Source organism: Ostrea edulis, chromosome 4 (assembly GCF_947568905.1).
Source record: "Ostrea edulis chromosome 4, xbOstEdul1.1, whole genome shotgun sequence".
Classification (NCBI taxonomy): domain Eukaryota; kingdom Metazoa; phylum Mollusca; class Bivalvia; order Ostreida; family Ostreidae; genus Ostrea; species Ostrea edulis.
The window spans coordinates 18,206,862-18,229,474 of record NC_079167.1 but is presented as its reverse complement, the minus strand read 5'-3'; the positions used below and the strand labels follow the sequence as shown (position 1 = coordinate 18,229,474).

The 22,613-nt window shown below is 35.3% G+C and overlaps 2 protein-coding genes across 4 annotated transcripts; one reads left to right on the top strand and one right to left on the bottom strand.

The window, feature by feature from the left end:
- Positions 1-1,556: 1,556 nt before the first annotated feature.
- LOC125670895 (forkhead box protein E1-like) lies at positions 1,557-3,050 on the bottom strand. The gene has a single exon (XM_048906334.2). The coding sequence runs from the start codon at positions 2,877-2,879 to the stop codon at positions 1,689-1,691; it is 1,191 nt and encodes a 396-aa protein (XP_048762291.1). The 5' UTR covers positions 2,880-3,050; the 3' UTR covers positions 1,557-1,688.
- Positions 3,051-4,120: 1,070 nt separating this feature from the next.
- On the top strand, positions 4,121-18,208 carry LOC125670943 (ADP-ribosylation factor-related protein 1-like). Of its 3 annotated transcripts, none has more exons than XR_007368448.2 (9): positions 4,121-4,245; positions 4,925-5,017; positions 5,455-5,542; positions 7,346-7,428; positions 10,250-10,331; positions 10,434-10,504; positions 14,256-14,356; positions 16,864-16,935; positions 17,033-17,167. XR_007368448.2 is itself a non-coding variant. In XM_048906391.2 (8 exons), the coding sequence occupies exons 2-8, from the start codon at positions 4,925-4,927 to the stop codon at positions 17,121-17,123; spliced, it is 609 nt and encodes a 202-aa protein (XP_048762348.1). In that variant the 5' UTR covers positions 4,122-4,245; the 3' UTR covers positions 17,124-18,208. The 3 variants fall into 3 exon arrangements, 1 of the variants encoding a protein (XP_048762348.1); XR_007368446.2 differs by lacking the exon at positions 16,864-16,935 and adding an exon at positions 15,476-15,584 and having other exon boundaries at positions 17,033-17,166; XM_048906391.2 differs by lacking the exon at positions 16,864-16,935 and having other exon boundaries at positions 4,122-4,245; positions 17,033-18,208.
- Positions 18,209-22,613: the final 4,405 nt, after the last annotated feature.

The following is a 22,613-nucleotide window of genomic DNA, read 5'->3' as shown; positions in this document are numbered from 1 at the left end:
CAGTTAAGTTTGGAGCCGTATAGATTTGAGCCCGTTCTTTCGCAAGAAGAAATTGAGAAAAGAAGACGTTCAGTCGATTCGCAGACCGGGCAGACGGTACACATTCTTCATACAAATGTCTCGAAACTCAACTTGTCATTACGCAAATTATGGATCCACAGTTTACGTAGTCTTTTCTTTTCAAATGACTTGGTTGAATCGGGAATTTTGAAAAATAACCTTTTTTCACACATTCCCAAAACAAACCCTAAGCCACAGGTTATCATAAGTTCTGTTATAATAACCAGTGATGGTATTTCTTAAGGACTTATTTTGGACTTTATGGGTATGCAAGACGTTGTTGACAATTGCATTAGAAATATTTTCAAGAAAAAAATAATTAAATCAACTCATGTAGCTTATTCGGAGGGAAGGGGGGGTGTGTGTGTGTGTGGGGGGGGGGGGGGGGGGGGGGCTGAACCCAAGCACCTGTGAATGAACTTAGAATCTCATCAAAACCGGAACAGACGGTGTGACGTCAAAATTACTGATTTTGTGGTCTTGAATACAAAAGAGTTACACATCATGGCAGCCTCTATAGATCGCGGGAATTTCAATTTTTGACGTTTTCATTGTACTGAAGCATATCTAGGCCATATATCAACAGAATTGTTTGACAAATCTTTATCATATGATTAATCCTATCATTTATCATGTAAAAATCTTTTGGGTTGCCTTTCCCTTTAAGGTTGATCAATCCTCATGTGATGTCATAGGTTTTTGCAAAAATCTTAATAAATTAAACTTTGTACTTGATAGAAATATATCTTTCTGAGGAATTTTATTCACTGGATATAATAAAAAATCTGGTAAACTATTATTACTGAAAAAGTTTATATTTTTCATAGATAATCAATTATTTATGGTTTAAAAAATGTTGTGAAGGGCAATAACTCCTATGCTGGAATTTCCTCTACTGGATGTCTATTATACATTGGTTTCCCTAATGTCCACAATTAATCTATACAAATTTATGAATTAGCAGTTTTTTTTTTAAACTGTTGATATTTAAATTTTGTCATTTCAACAAGTTTTTATCTATTTTTATTATTCTGTTTAACGAAAATGAGTGGTTTTCTGATATTGATGTATGCTTCGGTTTCTGTATGTCTGACATCTTTAAAAAGGTGGCAACATATACATTTTCTTTGGTTATTAATTAAATTAAACTACATTGAGTGGAAATTGAGAAAGTTTTTCCACTTTTAACTATTAATATTGATAAGTCACATGAGGATGGAGCTACCTTAATTGGTAAAGATATCGAAGGCAAAAACATTGGGAAATGTAAATATCATTTCATGAATCGCGCCGAAAATTTACAGAACTAATGATTTTAGCGTCAAAGTGGATGTTTTTGTGGTAAATCGAATAAAATCAAAGATACAGAATTGAAACCCGTTAACTTTATACAGCTGAAGCATATATATATATATATATATATATAAAAATGCCTGTCTAGACGCCCCTTACATTTGCACACCTGTTGTGAGACTGATAAACACCTAAATACCTCATAAAAGTCTAAACTTTTATTTTCATCAATTAAAAACATATTTACAATTTTAAAAAGAATATATCCTCTGCAAAAAATGTCACTGTTAGGTTAAAATGAATAGCACCTCTCTCTGTGAAAACTAAGCGGCAGTTCATGTGGAGGACCACGGTGCAGTGTCGGGTACATTCTGACTTGGGTTAAAGAACTTGGAATACACAGATGGTGGGCAGACCGGATTCAGATTCATTGGATAAACTCCATTTTCGTTTCCGGTCGTAGGGAATGTGAAGGAAGGAAACGAAGATGTTGAAGCCAAATTTTGACCATGGGTCCAGAATCCAGGAAATCCAGTGTTGTGACTGTAGGTTGGAAGGGACCCTCTAGGAGTGTCAGGCGAGGCGCTATTTCCAGAGGAGTTAAGGTGTCCGTCCGCATTCGATGCGGGAGAGGTGGACTCTGTACTTGTGTTTCCATAAGGAGGTGGGCTTTTGAGGTCGGGGTAGGGTGGGGGTGGTGACCTCTCCACAAATGGGTTCCAGAGCGGAGTTGCCGCGGAATTTTGTTTGACCTCTGTCAGATGACTGTACGGCTTCGGTTGGAATTGTCGGATAAATCCTGACCTGTTAGGAAAGTTCTCGTGATTGTTCATGTAATCTATGTGGGGGAGATTTACATTCAGTGGCTCTGCGTTTGAACCGAGCCGGGATTTCTTTCGTGTTCCGTCTTTGAACCTGTAGCGGCGCCGGAGAAAACTTCCATGGTCAAACATGTCCTCATAGTCTGGATTTATAGCCCAGTCGTGACCCTTCATTCCACTACGACGCGGAAGCTTAATGAAACACTCGTTGAGAGCCAAGTTGTGACGAATAGATCCCTTCCATCCTTTGGGATTGGGGTGATCTCTGTAATACGGAAACTTCTCCATTATGAATTTGTAAATGTCATGTAGGGTATTTTTTCTATCCTCGGCATTACATATTGCCATGCTAATCAGGGCAATATAACTGTATGGGGGTTTTCCCTTGGGGATAGGACGTTTTCTTCGCCTACAATTAGACTTTTTACCAGAATCACTGAAACTATTCGAGTCATCTTCTTGCTGTAACACGGTGCCAGACATTTCCTCCGGAATCGCGCACTCCATGTCATCTTCCGCGGACACTTTTTGCTTGATGGTCACGGGCAGCTCCTCCTTTATATCTTTAGGGAAAAGGTACATCTGTCCTTCCTGTAGTTCCGTATGAATATTTACTGCCTCGCCATCTGGTATATTACTGGCATAGTTCTCACTGTATTCGGGAAACGTGCTCGAATAAAGTTCTCGAGAATAGATTCCTTCCATGGTTAAAAACAAGTAAGCAAATGCGTCCGTACGGCACAATATGTTAAAAAGAAATGGTATAGATAGCACTAGGTTCGGTGAAGCACTTTTTTGAGTGTAAATCCGACATGAGTAACTCAACTACCGTCAGATCTAAAATGGCTTTTGTCTACCTGCTCCGAAGTCTAAAGACTCAGTAAGTGAGGGGTTCCGAAAGGGCGGACAATGTACAAGCACTTCTCGCTCTATTAACTTTTGATGTTGAAAAAAAAGGTGTGAAAATGACCACTGTCAAAAAACTTCAACCAATTAAGAGATAAGACGACCGTTGTCACAACAACTATTGTCTCTCTACGCCCATGTTTCTTTTTAACTCCGCTATTTACTATCCTAAGTCTCAATCACTAGTAATAGTTTTGGAAATCGTAAAGGAAATAATGCTATAATTAAAATGTAGATTTGTATAAGTTTCTATAAAGCAAAATCTGTGTCGAAGTATTTCTGTTCAAAACGGTGTTCACTTTTTCATAAAGTATCCAAAATATTGTTCACAAGGACAAATACTACCTGCTGTTTTCTGACACTTAAACTTAGGCAATATCTGCTATACTTCTCTCTCTCTCTCTCTCTCTCTCTCTCTCTCATTGTAATATCTTAAGGTGAGAACCTCGTAAATTGTAAGGACTTTTTGTTTAAACCTTTTGTATACCATAGGTGTCTACATGCAATAAAATACACCGTACATGTCCAAACCAAAGACTACATCTGATTAAGGTTTAATACTACACAATCACCATTACTCTTAATTATCCTTAGAATTAATTCTGTATGGAGACGACTTAGACTAAAAGTTACTTAGGCAATGCCTGCTGTTCAATCCATTTATGTTCGATACGTGTACATGGCCTAATTAAATATTGTTTGAACTATTTAAAGAATCTCATAAAATTGATATGATATATTTGGTGTATTTATATCATGCATGAATGATTTACGTTGTGAAAACAGCGCATGATATACTTAGAATCTTCATTCTCTGGAGTTTTTATTTTTAAAGAGTTGAAACCACACGAGGATTCTGAAATTTTTTTATTTTTTTTTTTTTTTTTTTACATCTACTGAATTTTTCACAAACATTGAGAAGTGAAACAAAATAGAAACATGTCCAAATGAAGTTTTTCATAATTTCTCTCTCTCTCTCTCTCTCTCTCTCTCTCTCTCTCTGCGTGAACAAAAAGATAACTTTTTTCTTCTTTCTGAATGAGTTACTTGCCTTTACAATAAATCTTCATCCGGGTGATTTCAATATGTCAGCGCCCTTTGGGTTTCGACTATGTAAAGTATAACATACGTTTTGGTCCATTTCAAGCAACCTTGAGTAGACAAGGTATACATAGATATAGCTGGAAGTATGTAAGATTTTGTCTGAAACAAACTATATTGCTATAAGTCACAAAAGGGCACATAATCTCAACGGGACGGCCGGATACTCCTAGTATCAACCAGCTGTTTACAAACAGACAAATGAAACGTGGAATTTTAGAACTTCTTTTTGTGTTATGCTATCACATAAAGTTTAGACATTGTAAAATAATTATCTTAGTAAACAGTGGTCGTACAATAACTACTTTGTTTCAATGGTACTGTTTGATGGTAAATAATACTTGCATGATTTATTAATTACATTGTATAAACTCTGAAACTGATTGATAAGTTAACTGTTTGAATAAACAAAATGAATTGGGTGGAAAGTGTTTTCCTTTAACAAAATTTCAATAATTTTTTTTTTGATGAAAAACTTCTATAGATTTACTCATTGTGTATTCACGGTCTGGTCATTTGACATGTATTGGTAAAATGGTATTTCACAAATAGTTAAGATTTAAGTTAAATGTTTATAGGAGATGGTTAACTTATCATGTGATTGTTTCACCTTTAAGGAAAGCTGAGATTTTAGATACACAGCTGGTAACTTTCAGTAAGCTGTGATTTTGGTATTATTGTAAGATTAGTGATCAGTATCGGTGACCAAATCGGCACTTGATTTGATAGTTTTGTTGTTTTAGATGTATTCATTGCTGTCGGGGCTGTGGAAGTACATGTTCCAGAAGGAGGAGTACAATGTCCTTATTTTGGGGCTGGACAATGCTGGCAAAACTGTAAGGATTCCCAATTTAATACTGCCAGAACTGCAGTTAAAAAGAAAACTGTCGTTTTACACTTGTAAATCACTGTCAATGCTTCAAATCACCCAATCTTTTTTATAAGTTCTAAATTCTCCGGAAGATGAAAGATCAGGGGCATATTATTGTTTTTTTAGCTCTTATGTAAGTAAACGTTGTGTGTACATGCATGCAATTTTAGCCTCTGACTTTTGAACTGTACAGAATTGACACTTCATGACATATTTAAGTGAGTGAATTTAAAGTCAATTTCAAGCTTCATTTCTTGGCATAAAGATCACAATGATTATGTCAGCAAGTCATTGTTACTATGGTGTTTCACAACTAATATCTTGAATTAAATTTTGTTCAAAACAAAACTGTGTATTTTCATTGCTGTAAGATTCATGTATTTGATTTTTTTTTTATTTCAGACTTACCTAGAACAAACAAAAATCAAATTCACTAAAAATTACCAAGGAATGAACTTGAACAAAATCACCACCACCGTAGGTCTAAACAGTAAGTGAAGAATTAAAATGAGATTTATTGTTCAAAATGTTGGAGATTTTAATATGGGAAGAAGAAAAATGCTTTTAAAATATATTTAATACTTATTTTCAGTTGTCTACAGTAGTTTTTTTTTTTTGGTTGTATTTTCAAGGATTAGGATAAAAGAAGATTATGGCTCTGTTTTGATAACTAATGTAACCCAGGTGTTTCAATAGCCTGAGTCCAGACTTATAGGCCATACTTTTCCTCTTTGAAGATGACAGGCTTAATTGACATAATTGAAGAAGAAAGGAATTTTCCTTTTTGGACAAAGTTTTTACAAAAGAGTCTTACTTGAGGTTAATTTGTTTACAGATCAGGATAGAGAATTAAGTCAGAGTCAACTTGTTCAGAAATTCTTGTTGTTTTTATTCCTTTTATGTTTCATGTATGAAGATAATAATAAAAGTCAATTTGCTGATAATATACCTGATCTATAACCAATGTTAAGAGACATCATATGAATATGCAACAAGCTGGGTTCTTACTGTTAATGTAGATAAAAGAAAGACTGTTATTTTAAGAAATGGAGATAAAATTAAACCTTCAGAAAATAGAACCTGAATGGTAATCCTATTGAAGTTGTGGACAAATTTTAATGATAATTACAATTTGTACACAAAGACAATTAGCATGCCAAGGAAGAAAAACCATGCTGTCATTAAAGTGTAAAGTTAAAAGTGTTTAAATACAGAACCACTTTCGTAACTTTTTGATACCTATATATTTTATTGTTTATTACCAAGAACCTCACAGTTCATGGGTTTAACATATTATATGCATATAATAATTTGTACAGTAATATGCTTAACATATAAAACATAATAAAGAAGACTATATGGAATAATAACATGACATTATTACAATTTTCTATTACATGAAAGCATCAACAATACATGTTATATAAGTTCTAGTATGATAAATGATGTACAATGATATGAGGATAAACTCCTAATAATATATTAAATTTCTCCTCTTCATATGTATATATAGCAAGTATTCTGAATTATGGTTGTGAAGTTTGAGGGAGTCATAAAGCCAGCAATGTAGAAAGAGTATATTCAGAGTTTATGAAGTCTGTTTTAGGTGTACAAAACATCAAATGCTTTGATGTATTTTGAAACTCAGAGGATACCTTTAAAGGTCATTTGATTTTTTTTAGAATGTTAAAGTTTTAGTTTTGAAGTGTTATGTAGTGAAAATTGTATGATTAGAAATAATTATGAAGAAATTATATCACAGCTGTGATGGCATAAGGAAGTGTAGTAAAAACTGGGTCTGTTGTATTATAGAACTATTGTACGATACTGGGTTTGGAATATTTGGTGTGAATAAGACATTGCTGATAGTTAAGGAGAGAACAAAAATAGGCATTGCACCTGCTGTTCAATCCTGTTCATCAAAATATATTCTCTACATTTTACAAGCATATTATAGACCACCTTCCTTTACAATGATACTTTTGTATTAAAAGATTTTAATCGTCTTGGTACTTGGTGCATCCACAGTGTACCCATGACAACATGTCACTGAATAGAGAGCGATTGCATTGAGTATTTTTGGTTCACTGATAATTGATTATTCCAGTACATAGTCTTTTAGAGTTTTAGTCCTGAATTATGAATGTGAAAATAGTAAATGCTAATACCATTTGTGTTAAACAGTATGTTTAGTTTATTTACATATTGTTTGTATGTAATTGAAGAAAGAAGATAGTCCATTTCCATTTTGCCAAGAGTTATAATCTTATATTATAATGTTTTCTTTTGTCAGTTGGTAAGATCGATATTGGGCATGTGCGACTAAACTTCTGGGATCTCGGGGGTCAGGAGGAGCTTCAGTCACTGTGGGACAAAGTAAGTACATGTTGTAGTGGGGACATTAGGGGGAGGGGATGGGGATGTTGTATTGGAGACATTAGGAGGATGGTGATGTTTTAGTGGAGACATTAGGGGGATGGTGATGTTTTAGTGGAGACATTAGGGGGAGGGGGTGGGGATGTTTTAGTGGAGACATTAGGGGGATGGTGATGTTTTAGTGGAGACATTAGGGAGAGGGGGTAGGGATGTTTTAGTGGAGACATTAGGGGGAGGGGGTGGGGATGTTGTATTGGAGACATTAGGGGGTGGGGATGTTGTATTGGAGACATTAGGGGGATGGTGATGTTTTAGTGGAGACATTAGGGGGATGGTGATGTTTTAGTGGACACATTAGGGGGAGGGGGTGGGGATGTTGTATTGGAGACATTAGGGGGATGGTGATGTTTTAGTGGAAACATTAGGGGGATGGTGATGTTTTAGTGGAGACATTAGGAGGATGGTGATGTTTTAGTGGAGACATTAGGAGGATGGTGATGTTTTAGTGGAGACATTAGGGGGAGGGGTAGGGATGTTTTAGTGGAGACATTAGGGGGAGGGGATGGTGATGTTTTAGTGGAGACATTAGGGGAATGATGATGTTTTAGTGGAGACTTTAGGGGGAGGGGGTGGGGATGTTGTATTGGAGACATTAGGGGGTGGGGATGTTGTATTGGAGACATTAGGGGGATGGTGATGTTTTAGTGGAGACATTAGGGGGATGGTGATGTTTTAGTGGAGACATTAGGGGGAGGGGGTGGGGATGTTTTAGTGGAGACATTAGGGGGATGGTGATGTTTTAGTGGAGACATTAGGGGGAGGGGTGGGGATGTTGTATTGGAGACATTAGGGGGATGGTGATGATTTAGTGGAGACATTAGGGGGAGGGGTTGGGGATGTTGTATTGGAGACATTAGTGAGAGGGAGAGGGGATTAGGGATATTGTAATGGGGACATTAGGGGATGGGGATGTTAGTGAGAGGGGAGGAGTGGGATGATTCCGATTATTCCCTGTTACTTCAATTATTATTTTGTCTTTAGTGGTGTTTTCCTCTGGTCAGCACAGAATTTTATCATCACACGCTACTCTGTTCAGATGGCCGGCATTGCTTTTTTGCAGATTTTCAGAGACATATTTCTTGTCAAGTAACTGATACTAATGACATCAGAAAATGACAGTTGTTTTTTGTTACAGCACATTTAAATTCTATTTATGTTTGACCTATTTTATGAAATATATAATCATTTGAATGCAGACACTTAACAGTTTATAACTGTTTTACCGGGGGCTGTGCATGCCTTCCAAGACCTTTTTAAAGTGCAGTCATTTAATTAAAGTGAGAATACTCAAAACCAACTTAATTTGACATAGAATTTCATAACAAATATTTTGGTGTGTATGATGTAGATCTTAACCATTCAAAATTACAAAACCGTCATTATCCACAAAGTTTTTTGACAGCCTTTGTATGTCAAATATTGTATTACCAACGAGTGTTAAATTCTCTATAGATATACTAAATCAATAACTGTATGGAATCCAAAGTGTAAATTTTCCGATGAAATCCATGAGTCTGGGCAGCATGTCTATGACTTTTTTGTGCTGTAGCACTGTTTTCTGATTGTTTCAGTATTTTGTGCTGTAGCTCTGTTTCCTAAATCATTTCAGTATTTTGTGCTGCAGCACTGTTTCCTGATGGTTTCAGTATTTTGTGCTGTAGCACTGTTTCAGTATTTTGTGCTGTAGCTCTGTTTCCTAAATCATTTCAGTATTTTGTGCTGCAGCACTGTTTCCTGATGGTTTCAGTATTTTGTGCTGTAGCACTGTTTCAGTATTTTGTGCTGTAGCACTGTTTCCTGATTTTTTCAGTATTTTGTGCTGTTGCACTGTTTTCTGATTGTTTCAGTATTTTGTGCTGTAGCACTGTTTGTTGATTGTTTCAGTATTTTGTGCTGTAGCACTGTTTGTTGATCGTTTTAGTATTTTGTGCTGTAGCAGTTTGTTGATTGTTTCAGTATTTTGTGCTGTAGCACTGTTTGTTGATCGTTTTAATATTTTGTGCTGTAGCATTGTTTCCTGATGGTTTCAGTATTTTGTGCTGTAGCACTGTTTCCTGATTTTTTCAATATTTTGTGCTGTAGCACTGTTTCCTGATGGTTTCAGTATTTTGTGGTGTAGCACTGTTTCCTGATGGTTTCAGTATTTTGTGCTGTAGCACTGTTTCCTGATGGTTTCAGTATTTTGTGCTGTAGCACTGTTTCAGTATTTTGTGGTGTAGCACTGTTTCCTGATGGTTTCAGTATTTTGTGGTGTAGCACTGTTTCCTGATGGTTTCAGTATTTTGTGCTGTAGCACTGTTTCCTGATGGTTTCAGTATTTTGTGCTGTAGCACTGTTTCAGTATTTTGTGGTGTAGCACTGTTTCCTGATGGTTTCAGTATTTTGTGCTGCAGCACTGTTTCCTGATGGTTTCAGTATTTTGTGCTGTAGCACTGTTTCAGTATTTTGTGCTGAAGCACTCTTTCCTGATTTTTTCAGTATTTTGTGCTGTTGCACTGTTTCCTGATGGTTTCAGTATTTTGTGCTGTAGCACTGTTTCAGTATTTTGTGCTGAAGCACTGTTTCCTGATGGTTTGTGTATTTTGTGCTGTAGCACTGTTTCCTGACCGTTTCAGTATTTTGTGCTGTAGCACTGTTTGTTGATCATTTTAATATTTTGTGCTGTAGCAGTTTGTTGATTGTTGCAGTATTTTGTGCTGTAGCACTGTTTCCTGATCATTTTAGTATTTTGTGCTGTAGCACTGTTTGTTGATCGTTTCAGTATTTTGCCGAGTCCCACGCTGTGATCTACATTGTTGACTCTTTGGACACTGACAGAATAGACGAGTCTAAAGATGCCTTTGGTTTGTTATCATTGTCAAAATTCTAGAACTTATAAGTTCACTTTTCTTGTTGATATACATGTATTGACCAGAATTTTCAAAGTGTTTTTTTTAACATTACAGAGAAGATGATTGCCAATACTCAGTTACAGGGTGTGCCTGTCCTAGTCCTGGCTAACAAGCAAGACCTTCAGGTAATAAAAAGTGTTCTAGTACTCTGTTCTGTTCGACTGATATTCAACTAAAATATGTACTATTACTATGTTCTGTTCAACTGATTTTCAACTAAATATGTACTAGTACTATGTTCTGGTCAACTAATTTTCAACTAACCCTAAGACTGGATTTATGCATAAATCTACACTTTTTTACTCACAGAAGTTATAATGATAGTTTTTAATGTACACATTCTACATGTACAATACCTTTTCATACATTCTGTAGACAATATTCAGTTGACTGGCTTGGCCTTCAGTAGATATGTGTAGATTCAGACATTTGATAAAAAAAAATTGTCATTAGTCTTTCATCTGATGTCTGTTATCAGACATGATGATTCTTAAGAAAAACTGGACATCACTTAATCTTGACACAAAGTGTCTTGGGTAAAGAGAATTCAAATTTGTGCATAAGAAAGGCCATGCTTTCATCCAACAACAGGTGATTAAAGAAATAGGATGTCTAAATAAGTAAATAATTCTCAAGAATATAACCAGAAAAATTAAAACTTGTGTGAAGGTTTCCTTACCAGGTCTATGACAGAAAATTCATTGATAGAGCAACACATTGATACGACAAGAAAAGTCAATGAATGGACATCTCATAGATACAATTTATCAAGACTTATTGAAACTAGTCAGAATAAAAGAACGAAAAACAAATGTTGATTATTTCTGTTTTTTTCTTAACTCATATCACATAATATTCAATGTTTCATTATTATGTACCAAGCCCATAATGTATTTTAGATAGCTTCCATTTTTGATCCTTAAAGGAAGTGAAGATTTTAAACTGTAATTCATTGGCTTCTTGTAAAAAAAAATTTACGGAGAAGACACAGTGATGTCTTGTTGTAGGACTATATGATGTCTTGTTGTATCACTGTGTGATGTCTTGTTATAGGACTGTATGATGTCTTGTAGGACTGTATGATGTCTTGTTGTACGACTGTATGATGTCTTGTTGTAGGACTGTGTGATGTCTTGTTGTAGGACTGTGTGATGTCTTGTAGGACTATATGATGTCTTGTAGGACTGTGTGATGTCTTGTTGTAGGGCTGTATGTCTTGTAGGACTGTATGATGTCTTGTTGTAGGACTGTGTGATGTCTTGTAGGACTGTATGTCTTATTGTAGGACTGTATGATATCTTGTAGGACTGTATGATTCTTGTAGGACTGTATGATGTCTTGTAGGACTGTATGATGTCTTGTAGGACTGTATGTCTTATTGTAGGACTGTATGATGTCTTGTTGTAGGACTGTATGTCTTATTGTAGGACTGTATGATGTCTTGTTGTAGGATTATATGATGTTTTGTTGTAGGACTGTATGATGTCTTGTTGTAGGACTGTATGCTGTCTTGTTGTAGGACTGTATGCTGTCTTGTAGGACTGTATGATGTCTTGTTGTAGGACTGTATGCTGTCTTGTAGGACTGTATGATGTCTTGTTATAGGACTGTGTGATGTCTTGTTGTAGGACTGTGTGATGTCTTGTAGGACTGTGTGATGTCTTGTTGTAGGACTGTATGATGTCTTGTTATAGGACTGTGTGATGTCTTGTTGTAGGACTGTATGATGTCTTGTTGTAGGACTGTATGATGTCTTGTTGTAGGGCTGTATGTCTTGTAGGACTGTATGATGTCTTGTTGTAGGACTGTATGATGTCTTGTTGTAGGACTGTGTGATGTCTTGTTGTAGGACTGTGTGATGTCTTGTTGTAGGACTGTATGATGTCTTGTTGTAGGGCTGTATGTCTTGTAGGACTGTATGATGTCTTGTTGTAGGACTGTATGATGTCTTGTTGTAGGACTGTATGATGTCTTGTAGGACTGTATGATGTCTTGTTGTAGGACTGTATGATGTCTTGTTGTAGGACTGTATGATGTCTTGTAGGACTGTGTGATGTCTTGTTGTAGGACTGTATGATGTCTTGTAGGACTGTATGATGTCTTGTAGGACTGTATGATGTCTTGTAGGACTGTATGTCTTATTGTAGGACTGTATGATGTCTTGTTGTAGGACTGTATGTCTTATTGTAGGACTGTATGATGTCTTGTTGTAGGATTATATGATGTTTTGTTGTAGGACTGTATGATGTCTTGTTGTAGGACTGTATGCTGTCTTGTTGTAGGACTGTATGCTGTCTTGTAGGACTGTATGATGTCTTGTTGTAGGACTGTATGCTGTCTTGTAGGACTGTATGATGTCTTGTTATAGGACTGTGTGATGTCTTGTTGTAGGACTGTGTGATGTCTTGTAGGACTGTGTGATGTCTTGTTGTAGGACTGTATGATGTCTTGTTATAGGACTGTGTGATGTCTTGTTGTAGGACTGTATGATGTCTTGTTGTAGGACTGTATGATGTCTTGTTGTAGGGCTGTATGTCTTGTAGGACTGTATGATGTCTTGTTGTAGGACTGTATGATGTCTTGTTGTAGGACTGTGTGATGTCTTGTTGTAGGACTATGTGATGTCTTGTTGTAGGACTGTATGATGTCTTGTTGTAGGGCTGTATGTCTTGTAGGACTGTATGATGTCTTGTTGTAGGACTGTATGATGTCTTGTTGTAGGACTGTATGATGTCTTGTAGGACTGTATGATGTCTTGTTGTAGGACTGTATGATGTCTTGTTGTAGGACTGTATGTCTTGTAGGACTGTATGGTGTCTTGTTGTAGGACTGTGTGATGTCTTGTTGTAGGACTGTGTGATGTCTTGTTGTAGAACTGTATGATGTCTTGTTATAGGACTGTATGATGTCTTGTTATAGGACTGTATGATGTCTTGTTATAGGACTGTGTGATGTCTTGTTGTAGGACTGTATGATGTCTTGTTGTAGGGCTGTATGTCTTGTAGGACTGTATGATGTCTTGTTGTAGGACTGTATGATGTCTTGTTGTAGGACTGTATGATGTCTTGTAGAACTGTATGATGTCTTGTTGTAGGACTGTGTGATGTCTTGTTGTAGGACTGTGTGATGTCTTGTTGTAGGACTATGATGTCTTGTAGGACTGTATGATGTCTTGTTGTAGGACTGTGTGATGTTTTGTTGTAGGACTGTGTGATGTCTTGTTGTAGGACTATGATGTCTTGTTGTAGGACTGTGTGATGTCTTGTTGTAGGACTGTGTGATGTCTTGTTGTAGGACTATGATGTCTTGTTGTAGGACTGTGTGATGTCTTGTTGTAGGACTGTGTGATGTCTTGTTGTAGGACTATGATGTCTTGTTGTAGGACTGTGTGATGTCTTGTTGTAGGACTGTATGATGTCTTGTTGTAGGACTGTGTGATGTCTTGTTGTAGGACTGTGTGATGTCTTGTTGTAGGACTGTATGATGTCTTGTTGTAGGACTGTGTAATGTCTTGTTGTAGGACTGTGTGATGTCTTGTTGTAGGACTGTGTGATGTCTTGTTGTAGGACTGTGTGATGTCTTGTAGGACTGTATGATGTCTTGTTGTAGGACTGTATGATGTCTTGTAGGACTGTATGATGTCTTGTTGTAGGACTGTATGTCTTGTAGGACTGTATGATGTCTTGTTGTAGGACTGTGTGATGTCTTGTTGTAGGACTGTGTGATGTCTTGTTGTAGAACTGTTTGATGTCTTGTTATAGGACTGTATGATGTCTTGTTATAGGACTGTATGATGTCTTGTTGTAGGACTGTATGATGTCTTGTTGTAGGACTGTATGGTGTCTTGTGATAGGACTATATAATGTCTTGTTTTAGGATTGTATGACTGTGCCGAGTGTGAAGCAGATTTTCTTCGAGACCAGTGAAAAGTTTGGAGGCAGGGACTCCAATATAATGGGCATCTCAGCATTAAAAGGGTAAGTGGTCATAATGTGTGTGAGTGACATATTGTCAGGCTGAGTGCGTAATATCCCTTCTATTACTATCAGTAACTAAATGAGGTAGAAAGAGTCTGTTTGAAAGGCAGCTTCTGTAGTTGATGAGGTATAAAGATTGTTTGAAGGGCAGCCTCTTTACTTGAATACCATTATGTATCCAGGCAATAACTCTGTAATTGAGACAACAGATTGCTTATGGCCCGATAATGTGCTCATTGGTTAATATCTGATTGCTTATGTCTAGATAATGTGCTCATTGGTTAATATCTGATTCCTTATGACCAGATGATGTGCTCATTGGTTAATATCTGATTCCTTATGGCCAGATGATGTGCTCATTGGTTAATATCTGATTCCTTATGGCCAGATGATGTGCTCATTGGTTAATATCTGATTGCTTATGGCTAGATGATGTGCTCATTGGTTAATATCTGATTGCTTATGACCAGATGATGTGCTCATTGGTTAATATCTTATTCCTTATGGCCAGATGATGTGCTCATTGGATAATATCTGAGTGGAAGTATGTGTGACATATTAGTTATTCTTTAAAAGGACATGTTTTCTCCCGCAGGTCTTTTGTACATTCTTTCAGTTGTTCTTCGTATTTAGGAAAGGTAATTTATTTATTACTCCATTTAACTGAGGTGGCTGAACCTTGATGGTTCCTTTAATGCCTAAATGGCTGATATCTTTTTTAATACCTTGTTGGTATTATATTTACGACTTCTAGGTGAGGCACTGAGTAGTACTCAGTTTGCCTTTGTGGCGGAAAATGGAATCGATTGTCTTCAGTATTTGGAAGTGTTCAAGGTGGCAAGCTGCATGTGCATTTCCCGATTGGGCCTAGCTTATCTTGAAAAGAGACGTGTTGATTTTTCATTTACTGACGGGCCTTACCGGTAGTTGTTATACTAGTAATATTAGGGTTTATCTATAGTGACTGGAACATTAATGTTTTAGCTTATTGTGTGGGTTTCGAAGTTGTATTACGTACACCAGAGACTTCATGGATTTTTCCGCTTTCTCTGTGTGACGTCACTTGTTTGTGTGCAAATTTCTAATTTTAATACGTTGGAGATTTCTTTTGTCTTGCAGTCTGAGAGTCACTGAGTGGCATTTTTCGATTTATTGAGTGAACTTAAAGAGGTTGATCAATGATCTGTGAAGTCTTTTATGCCCAAAACTTCACATGATCTGAATGCTGGTGGGTATCAATCACTGAGGATAGGGTAATATTTTGAACCAAGGTTATTTACGCAATGTGAAGGTCAGTAGTAAATTAAGAATAAAATTTGTTAGCACAGATGGTGCTTCTGACATAAAGCTGTTTCATGACCCTGAACCAAGGTCATTTGAAGTAGGTGAAGGTCACTAGTAAAAGTAATATTTTAAATTTGTTTCTAGGCCTTAACTTGGTAATCGAGAAATAAACATTGCAATGGAGTGACATTAGAAGCTTAATTAAATGCATAACACAAAAGTTGCTAGAGGTCAGATGGTGTGTCGGAACCCTGAAGCAAGGTCTGTGGTCAAGGTGACTGGGAAAATGGGTTAAATATGCCACATTTTAAATAAGTTATGCGAAGGAATATAAAACTCCTTTCTTTGTAAGATCAAGGCAGTTCTAGTCAGTACTGTGGCTTTAAGGACATCTTTTTATACCCCATGCAACAAAGTTGCAAAGGATATAATGTTTTTGACCCGTCCGTCAGTCCCTTTTTTGTCAGCGCAACTCCTTTGAAACCACTCAACAGAATTTCGTGAAACTTTGTAGTTAATAAGAACACACTGTAGATGTGCATATTCCAAGGAAATTCTGATTCAATAATTTTTCTGGGAGTTATGCCCCTTTTGATCTTAGATTTCGAGCCCGTCTGTCCTGTTCTTGTCAGCGCAACTCATCTGAGACCACTCAACAGAACTTCATGAAACTTTGTAGTTATAAGGACACACTGTGTAGATGTGCATATTCCCAGAACATTCTGATTCAATAATTTTTGTGGGAGTTATGCCCCTTTTGAACTTAGAATTTCGAGCCGTCTGTCCTATTCTTGCAGTAATGCATAGCATTACCATTCATTGTGTGAGGCATTGTCAAGCAATGTTGGAGTGTGGGGTATGTGAGCTTGCTCACCTCTGCTTTATTTCATTATATAATGAAGATAGCTTTTTATTGGAAGCATTTGAGATCCAGCCCTCATGTCCATCATTCCAACGTCAAGGTCAAAGCAACAGACAAGGTTAAGGTTATGTAAAGGAAGTTTGAATATTTCATTGAGAGTTTCTCAAAATTTAATATAAGTACATGTAAATGTTTAGACTAGGGAAGTATGGTTTTCATATTGGGAATATACTTCTTCATGGAATTGTTAAATTTTCTGAAAACTCATAAAATTAATGTATCATTTCTACATGCATCTACCAAAAAAAAATACAAGTTTTGAAATTTTGGAGTTAAAACACTCCATCTTGTTTTTTCGTAGTTTGAGATAGCATGGTCTTTGATTAAAGAGTTACGTGTATGGTTCTTTATTGGTGGTGCACATTCTGAACATGTGAGATTTTCATTCTTGGATTTTACATTACTTAAATGAAAATGATTATTAACATTTGCATATTGTTAATGTTTTTGTTTTATTTTTTCTGCAACAGAGAGGGGGTTAAGGAAGGAATATTGTGGATGGTAGAAAGTGTAAAGAACAATAGTGTAATACGACCTCCAGTTCAGAAAGAAATCACATGACCAACACATCACCATGGAGATATGATTGACAGCAGATGGTGCCATCTCAGATGCTTTTTGTTGTCTTTTATGTTTAATGACTTTTAGTATTTATGTAGAGGAGGGGACAATTTTGGGGGGAAAACTTGTTACAGTTTATGTACTCTGTTGTTATTTTTTAAAAAAGTATTGACTGTCTGTTTTCAGACAAAGCTAGCTATTGTTATTTTATTGGATAATATTGCTTATACGATTCTGAATATTGAATTGAAATAAACATTGGATGTTAAATCAATTGAAAATTAGGCTATTTAGGATATTAGTTACTGTAGATCATGTGTATCATATTATTTCAAAATGCAATGACTGGAGACATATCTTGGATTTTTTTGATATTGTAGTTTACCATTTTTATTTTGTGTTAATTATCGTCAATTAGTGGTAAACATTTGCAAAACACAGATGGGCAATATACAGATTCTGGAGCACACTCTATAGTATACAGATGTGTACACAGGCATATGTGTCTCAAGTGAAATTCATTTGAACATTTCACATAAATTTTATGTAAATTTCAGGTGAAATTCATGTGAACATTTCCCATGAATTTTTGTAAATTTTGCATGAAATTCACAAGGAATATTTTCCTGTGTACAAGGCTTTAAAAAGTTCATCATTTGGTTCCTTTATCAATGTTAAATAGACTAGCAGGGAAGAATTTTAATTTTTATGTATGATAGAGGATGCATGTGGACGGTGATAATGACTGAAAATGACAAGTATTTTTGTAGATGCAGTGAAATTTATTTTATTTTAAATGTACCATTCATTGGGTTAATGAAATAACTGGAAGTTGAATAATAATTAGTGTTTTCAATCTACTGCTGGCAGACAGCAATATAAATATCTACTTCTATATGTGATTTGGATTCTGACAATTCATGTACATTGACACAAAAGGCATGATAATCATAATATTGGACCAACTCTTCAACTTAATAGATATAAATAATGATATTCAAGGTAAATCTTTATTTTAAGAAAAACTGTTAAATGTATATACCTTAATGAATGAAAAAATGAAATAAAAGAAATCAATATTTCTATCCTGTGTTAAGTTTTATTGAATTTTGAGGATTGTCCTAAACTTAGATGGAAACAAAAACTCTGCAGAGCGGGGCTGATTGCAAGTTGTGAATCGCAGAAATCTCTTCCCAAATGCTATGATGGAAAACATGGGATTTCCAGTGACCTTTGATATTGAATCTTTAGAACCATTATCTTTGTGCAAAATATTATCCTTGTATATCCATTTAAAATTGAACACAAAATACACAACAAAAACGTGTTCATTAGGTAATGACGACTATATCGTCTAATGACCTTGACTCTGTATAGTGACCTAGATCTTTACTCAAAATTTCGTTCCATATATATCTTTGTTGGTGTGTATACACACACAAATTAAATCACCACTTTGGTCCATGAAGCACAAAGGTTGCACAGGACCAGACAGTGCATGACCTAGCTGCAGATCTGTATAAGCTATCTGGGAAAAACAATGGGTCTGTATCAATATATTTTTCAAAGAGCTACAGATCTGCAGCTAATTATTGACCAGAACCTGTCATATGACATAGGTACTGTCATTAAAAATTTTGTCTTGACCATCATCTAGTAATGGAGAAACATTAAATGTGACAAATGTTTAAGAGATCTCAATCATCAGCCAAGAGTCCCCAATTTTTCCAGATTGGTCTTTGTCTCTTGAGATAATTCTCATCAACAGTTCTATATTGCTCCCCTAAATTTAATCCCCCCCCCCCCCCCCCCCCCAAGATATGAAATATAGAAAGTTTAATGTATTGGTCATCAAGTAAAGAAATCCTGTTGAGTGGGCATAAAGGAAGTGAAATGTATCCGATTCATTATTCCAACAGAGTTTCACTTACTAAAACAAAAGTAGGCTCGACCCAATGCCTCCTTTAAAACATCCATATTGAGTTAGGTTGAAATCTTGACGTATAGCTGAAGACCAGAAAGACACGAGTTTCAGCATTTAATTATGTTTCATACCTGAATAAAATTTACTATCTACCGAAAATCTGGTATAAAGCAAATGAAGAGCCTCCAAGAAAACTTTCAAGCAAAATGTATCAGAAAACGGACAGTGAAAGCAATATATCCCACTGCCCTTCCCCCAAACTTTGCTTGTGTAGTGGTCAGCTGGGTTCAATCGCCAGTTAGCTCAGTTGGTAGAGCACCTGACAAGAGATTCAGGGGGCCCGGGTTCAAATCCTGGTTTGGTCTGTTGCATTTTCTTCCTTCCCGTTATACTTCCATAAGGTATAAATACCAAATGTCACCAAAAACATAACAAATATTTACAATATCTTGAATCTTTTATTAGTTTTGCTTTTGTTTCCAAAAATATACCATATTCAACAGTTTAATGACATCCAGAAGTGGGCAAACAAATGTGTCAGAATCTACTCAGAGTTATCTTCCTTAGAACATTATTCCATCCCTGAAATTGGCAAAACAAATAACGAGTCCCTCTACATCTGCCACCAAGTAATAATTTAAATAAGATGTCAATTGTTGGTCGAAAGCAGTCAGCTTTAACATTTCTATCAACATGTGGTCAACTTTTGACATTTTTATCAACACGTTCAGCTTAAATTTGACATAATTCCTATCAAACTGATTCACAGGGAGTTCTGTTGTAGCTTCTTTGTACTAATTCTGATATACAGAAAAGTTAGGGTCACAGAATGTGATCAGGATTGTAACAAAATTGCAAGTTGTGAGAATTCAGGAGTCAAAGTTATTTAATCTCAGTACAAAAGGTGTTTAAGATATAGTTAATCTCAAGGAAATCAGGACAGTTCTAAAATATAAGAAATTCATATTCTGCAATTACTAGTCTGGTTAGATATAAATAAATCTCAAACAATTGACAAAAATACTGTTGATATATATATAAATATATACTGGTTTGATATTTCTGACTCCCCTAATTTATATTTCAGTCAGGCACTGAATAAAAGCTGAATTTTCATTAAATTGGAATTCATGGGACCCGAACAGTTGCAAGTTTTACTACGATTTTCATGAATTATCTACATTTTGTATATTACAAATATTCTTACCATTGGGGGAATTGATGATTTAAGGAGGAATAACACACCAGAGAAATCTGATTTGGATGGAAAGTAGAGAGTATGAACAATAATATTTTGGAATTGAAAAGTTTCAAATTTACCTATTTTGTTTTTAAAAATGCAGATTTTTAATAGAAAGTAATCTGGAAAAAATGAAAAACCCAGGTTGCTAGACTCGAACTCATGAAGTACAGATTAACAGTTGACATGTTAACTTACTGAGATACCCAACTAGGCTATTAGATTTAAAAGGAATATACATGTATTGCTGATATTGATAGTCAAGTTTCAAAAGAAAGTTAGCCATTATGACAGTGTATTATTTCTCCTTAAATGCAAACAGTATTACTTGTTGACATTCATCTCTATCAATCCATTCTTTTATGTTTAGATCCAAATATTTCTGTCTGATAACTTGGTTATGAAATCCATGAAGCTGTGTGTGAAAATATGGTAAAAAAAAAATCATGAATTTGATACTTTAAAAAATTGCTTTTTTTATTTGCACTTTGATCATTTCAACCAAATTTTTAAAAGAAAATTACAGTAAAAATGTCAAACTGTTTTGGTATTTTCCTTCAATGTCTGTGAATGTTGCTGATGTATAATACAGAAATGTTTGACATTTTAAAAATATATTGTAACAGTCTAATTGCTGATGACAACGGGCTTGTGGTCGCACGACTAAAATGACTGGAATCAAACTACGTAAACACTGGCTTTCAAACAAGGGGAAAATACATATATAAAAGTAATAAAACATATAAATTACTTATAAACAACAGGATGTATAGATATGTGGAATTAATGTTGTCATAACTACACCCTATCATAATGCCATCACTAAAGTTCAACAACGCATAATAAATAGGTAATAAAACAACAGCAAATCAAATCACATCAAGCTTTCTTCATACAGTAATATCCTGTTAAGTATAATTAATGCTCTGTCATTTAGTAATCTATTTCACAAAGGATGAATGTTTCTGTACAATATGGATGGAAGCCATTCTGAAATTGTGTTTCTCGGATACACGTTCTATAAAAATTAAAATAAAGTGTTGATGTTCTGTGCAACATGAGAGCCAAGTAAAAACAATACTACAATACAGTGTAAATAATAATTTTCCATTTTATTCTAAAATTATTTTCAAAACTTTCAAATAGCTTTTTTTATCACTACATATTGAAATAGATGCACATTTCAAATTCAAAAATATATGCTAAATATGACTCACATAAATATCAGATATGTAAAAATCTGATTCATATCAAGCTGAAGTTTTGGCAAATTGAACAGTATACTTGTTTTCAAGTTTCAAACTTTGCTTATTTCAAGACAATTACCAAACAAGTTTTACAACTTTTATCAATGCTTCTTTTCAGGTCAGGTATTGGTGTGAAGGGGTTATTGATGTGAAGAAAATCAGAGTACTTAGTGACCACAATATCCTCTCACATACAACCACTGCTGATCCTGAGGATCGAACTCGGGCTATAGTGATGAAAAAGGGTATTAACCCCTATGCTATCCAGACACCCCTTTCGTTATTCACACACCACAACCAATAAAAATTGTTTGGCGCAATAAACAATGAAGTACTTAAAACTGCAGAATCACTTATTTTTGAGGGGTCAAATTTCGGTGATTTGAGATGAATTTGCAGATTTATGGGGTCTGAATTTCATGGTTATCTCCCTTATGAGAGATTTCCTGCTGTTTGCTTAAAGGATTTGAATTGTTGACCTCACTAAAATTAGCATTACACTCTTGTACTTCTTTGTATTGGTGGATATAAAATACTGAAAGGTAAATAGTCTACTAGAATATACAATGATTTGAAAATAGTCCTTGTGTGAAATCTACTGCCCTGAGGGAAGGAGATGAATTCTGCTACAAGAATCCATTGTTATAAATAAAAATTGATTTGAAATTAGATTAATTTGGAGAAAAAAATTCACTCCCCTTTGATCCATCATAGAAAATGTTAAATCCTCATAATCTATATATAGATTATGAATTTATATCCGAAAATTTGATTATCTTCTTTTAAAATGTACTGTATATATATTCACATATAAGTCCACCCCTGTACAAGCTAGCAACCATTTTTTTTTCATTTCTAAAAGACATCGACCCTCTTAAAATGCAGACTTGATATTCATCACATTGTCTTCCATCTTAATACTGATTTTCTTGCAAGAATTATGTTTCTTTGTTGTATATACATGTATTTTCCGAACATCAATATCCATCTTTATTATTGATAATAAATATATCAAATAAATTATATTAAATAATATCCACTTCCTAAAGACCATACTGTGGTCTGTGTTTGTTTCATTG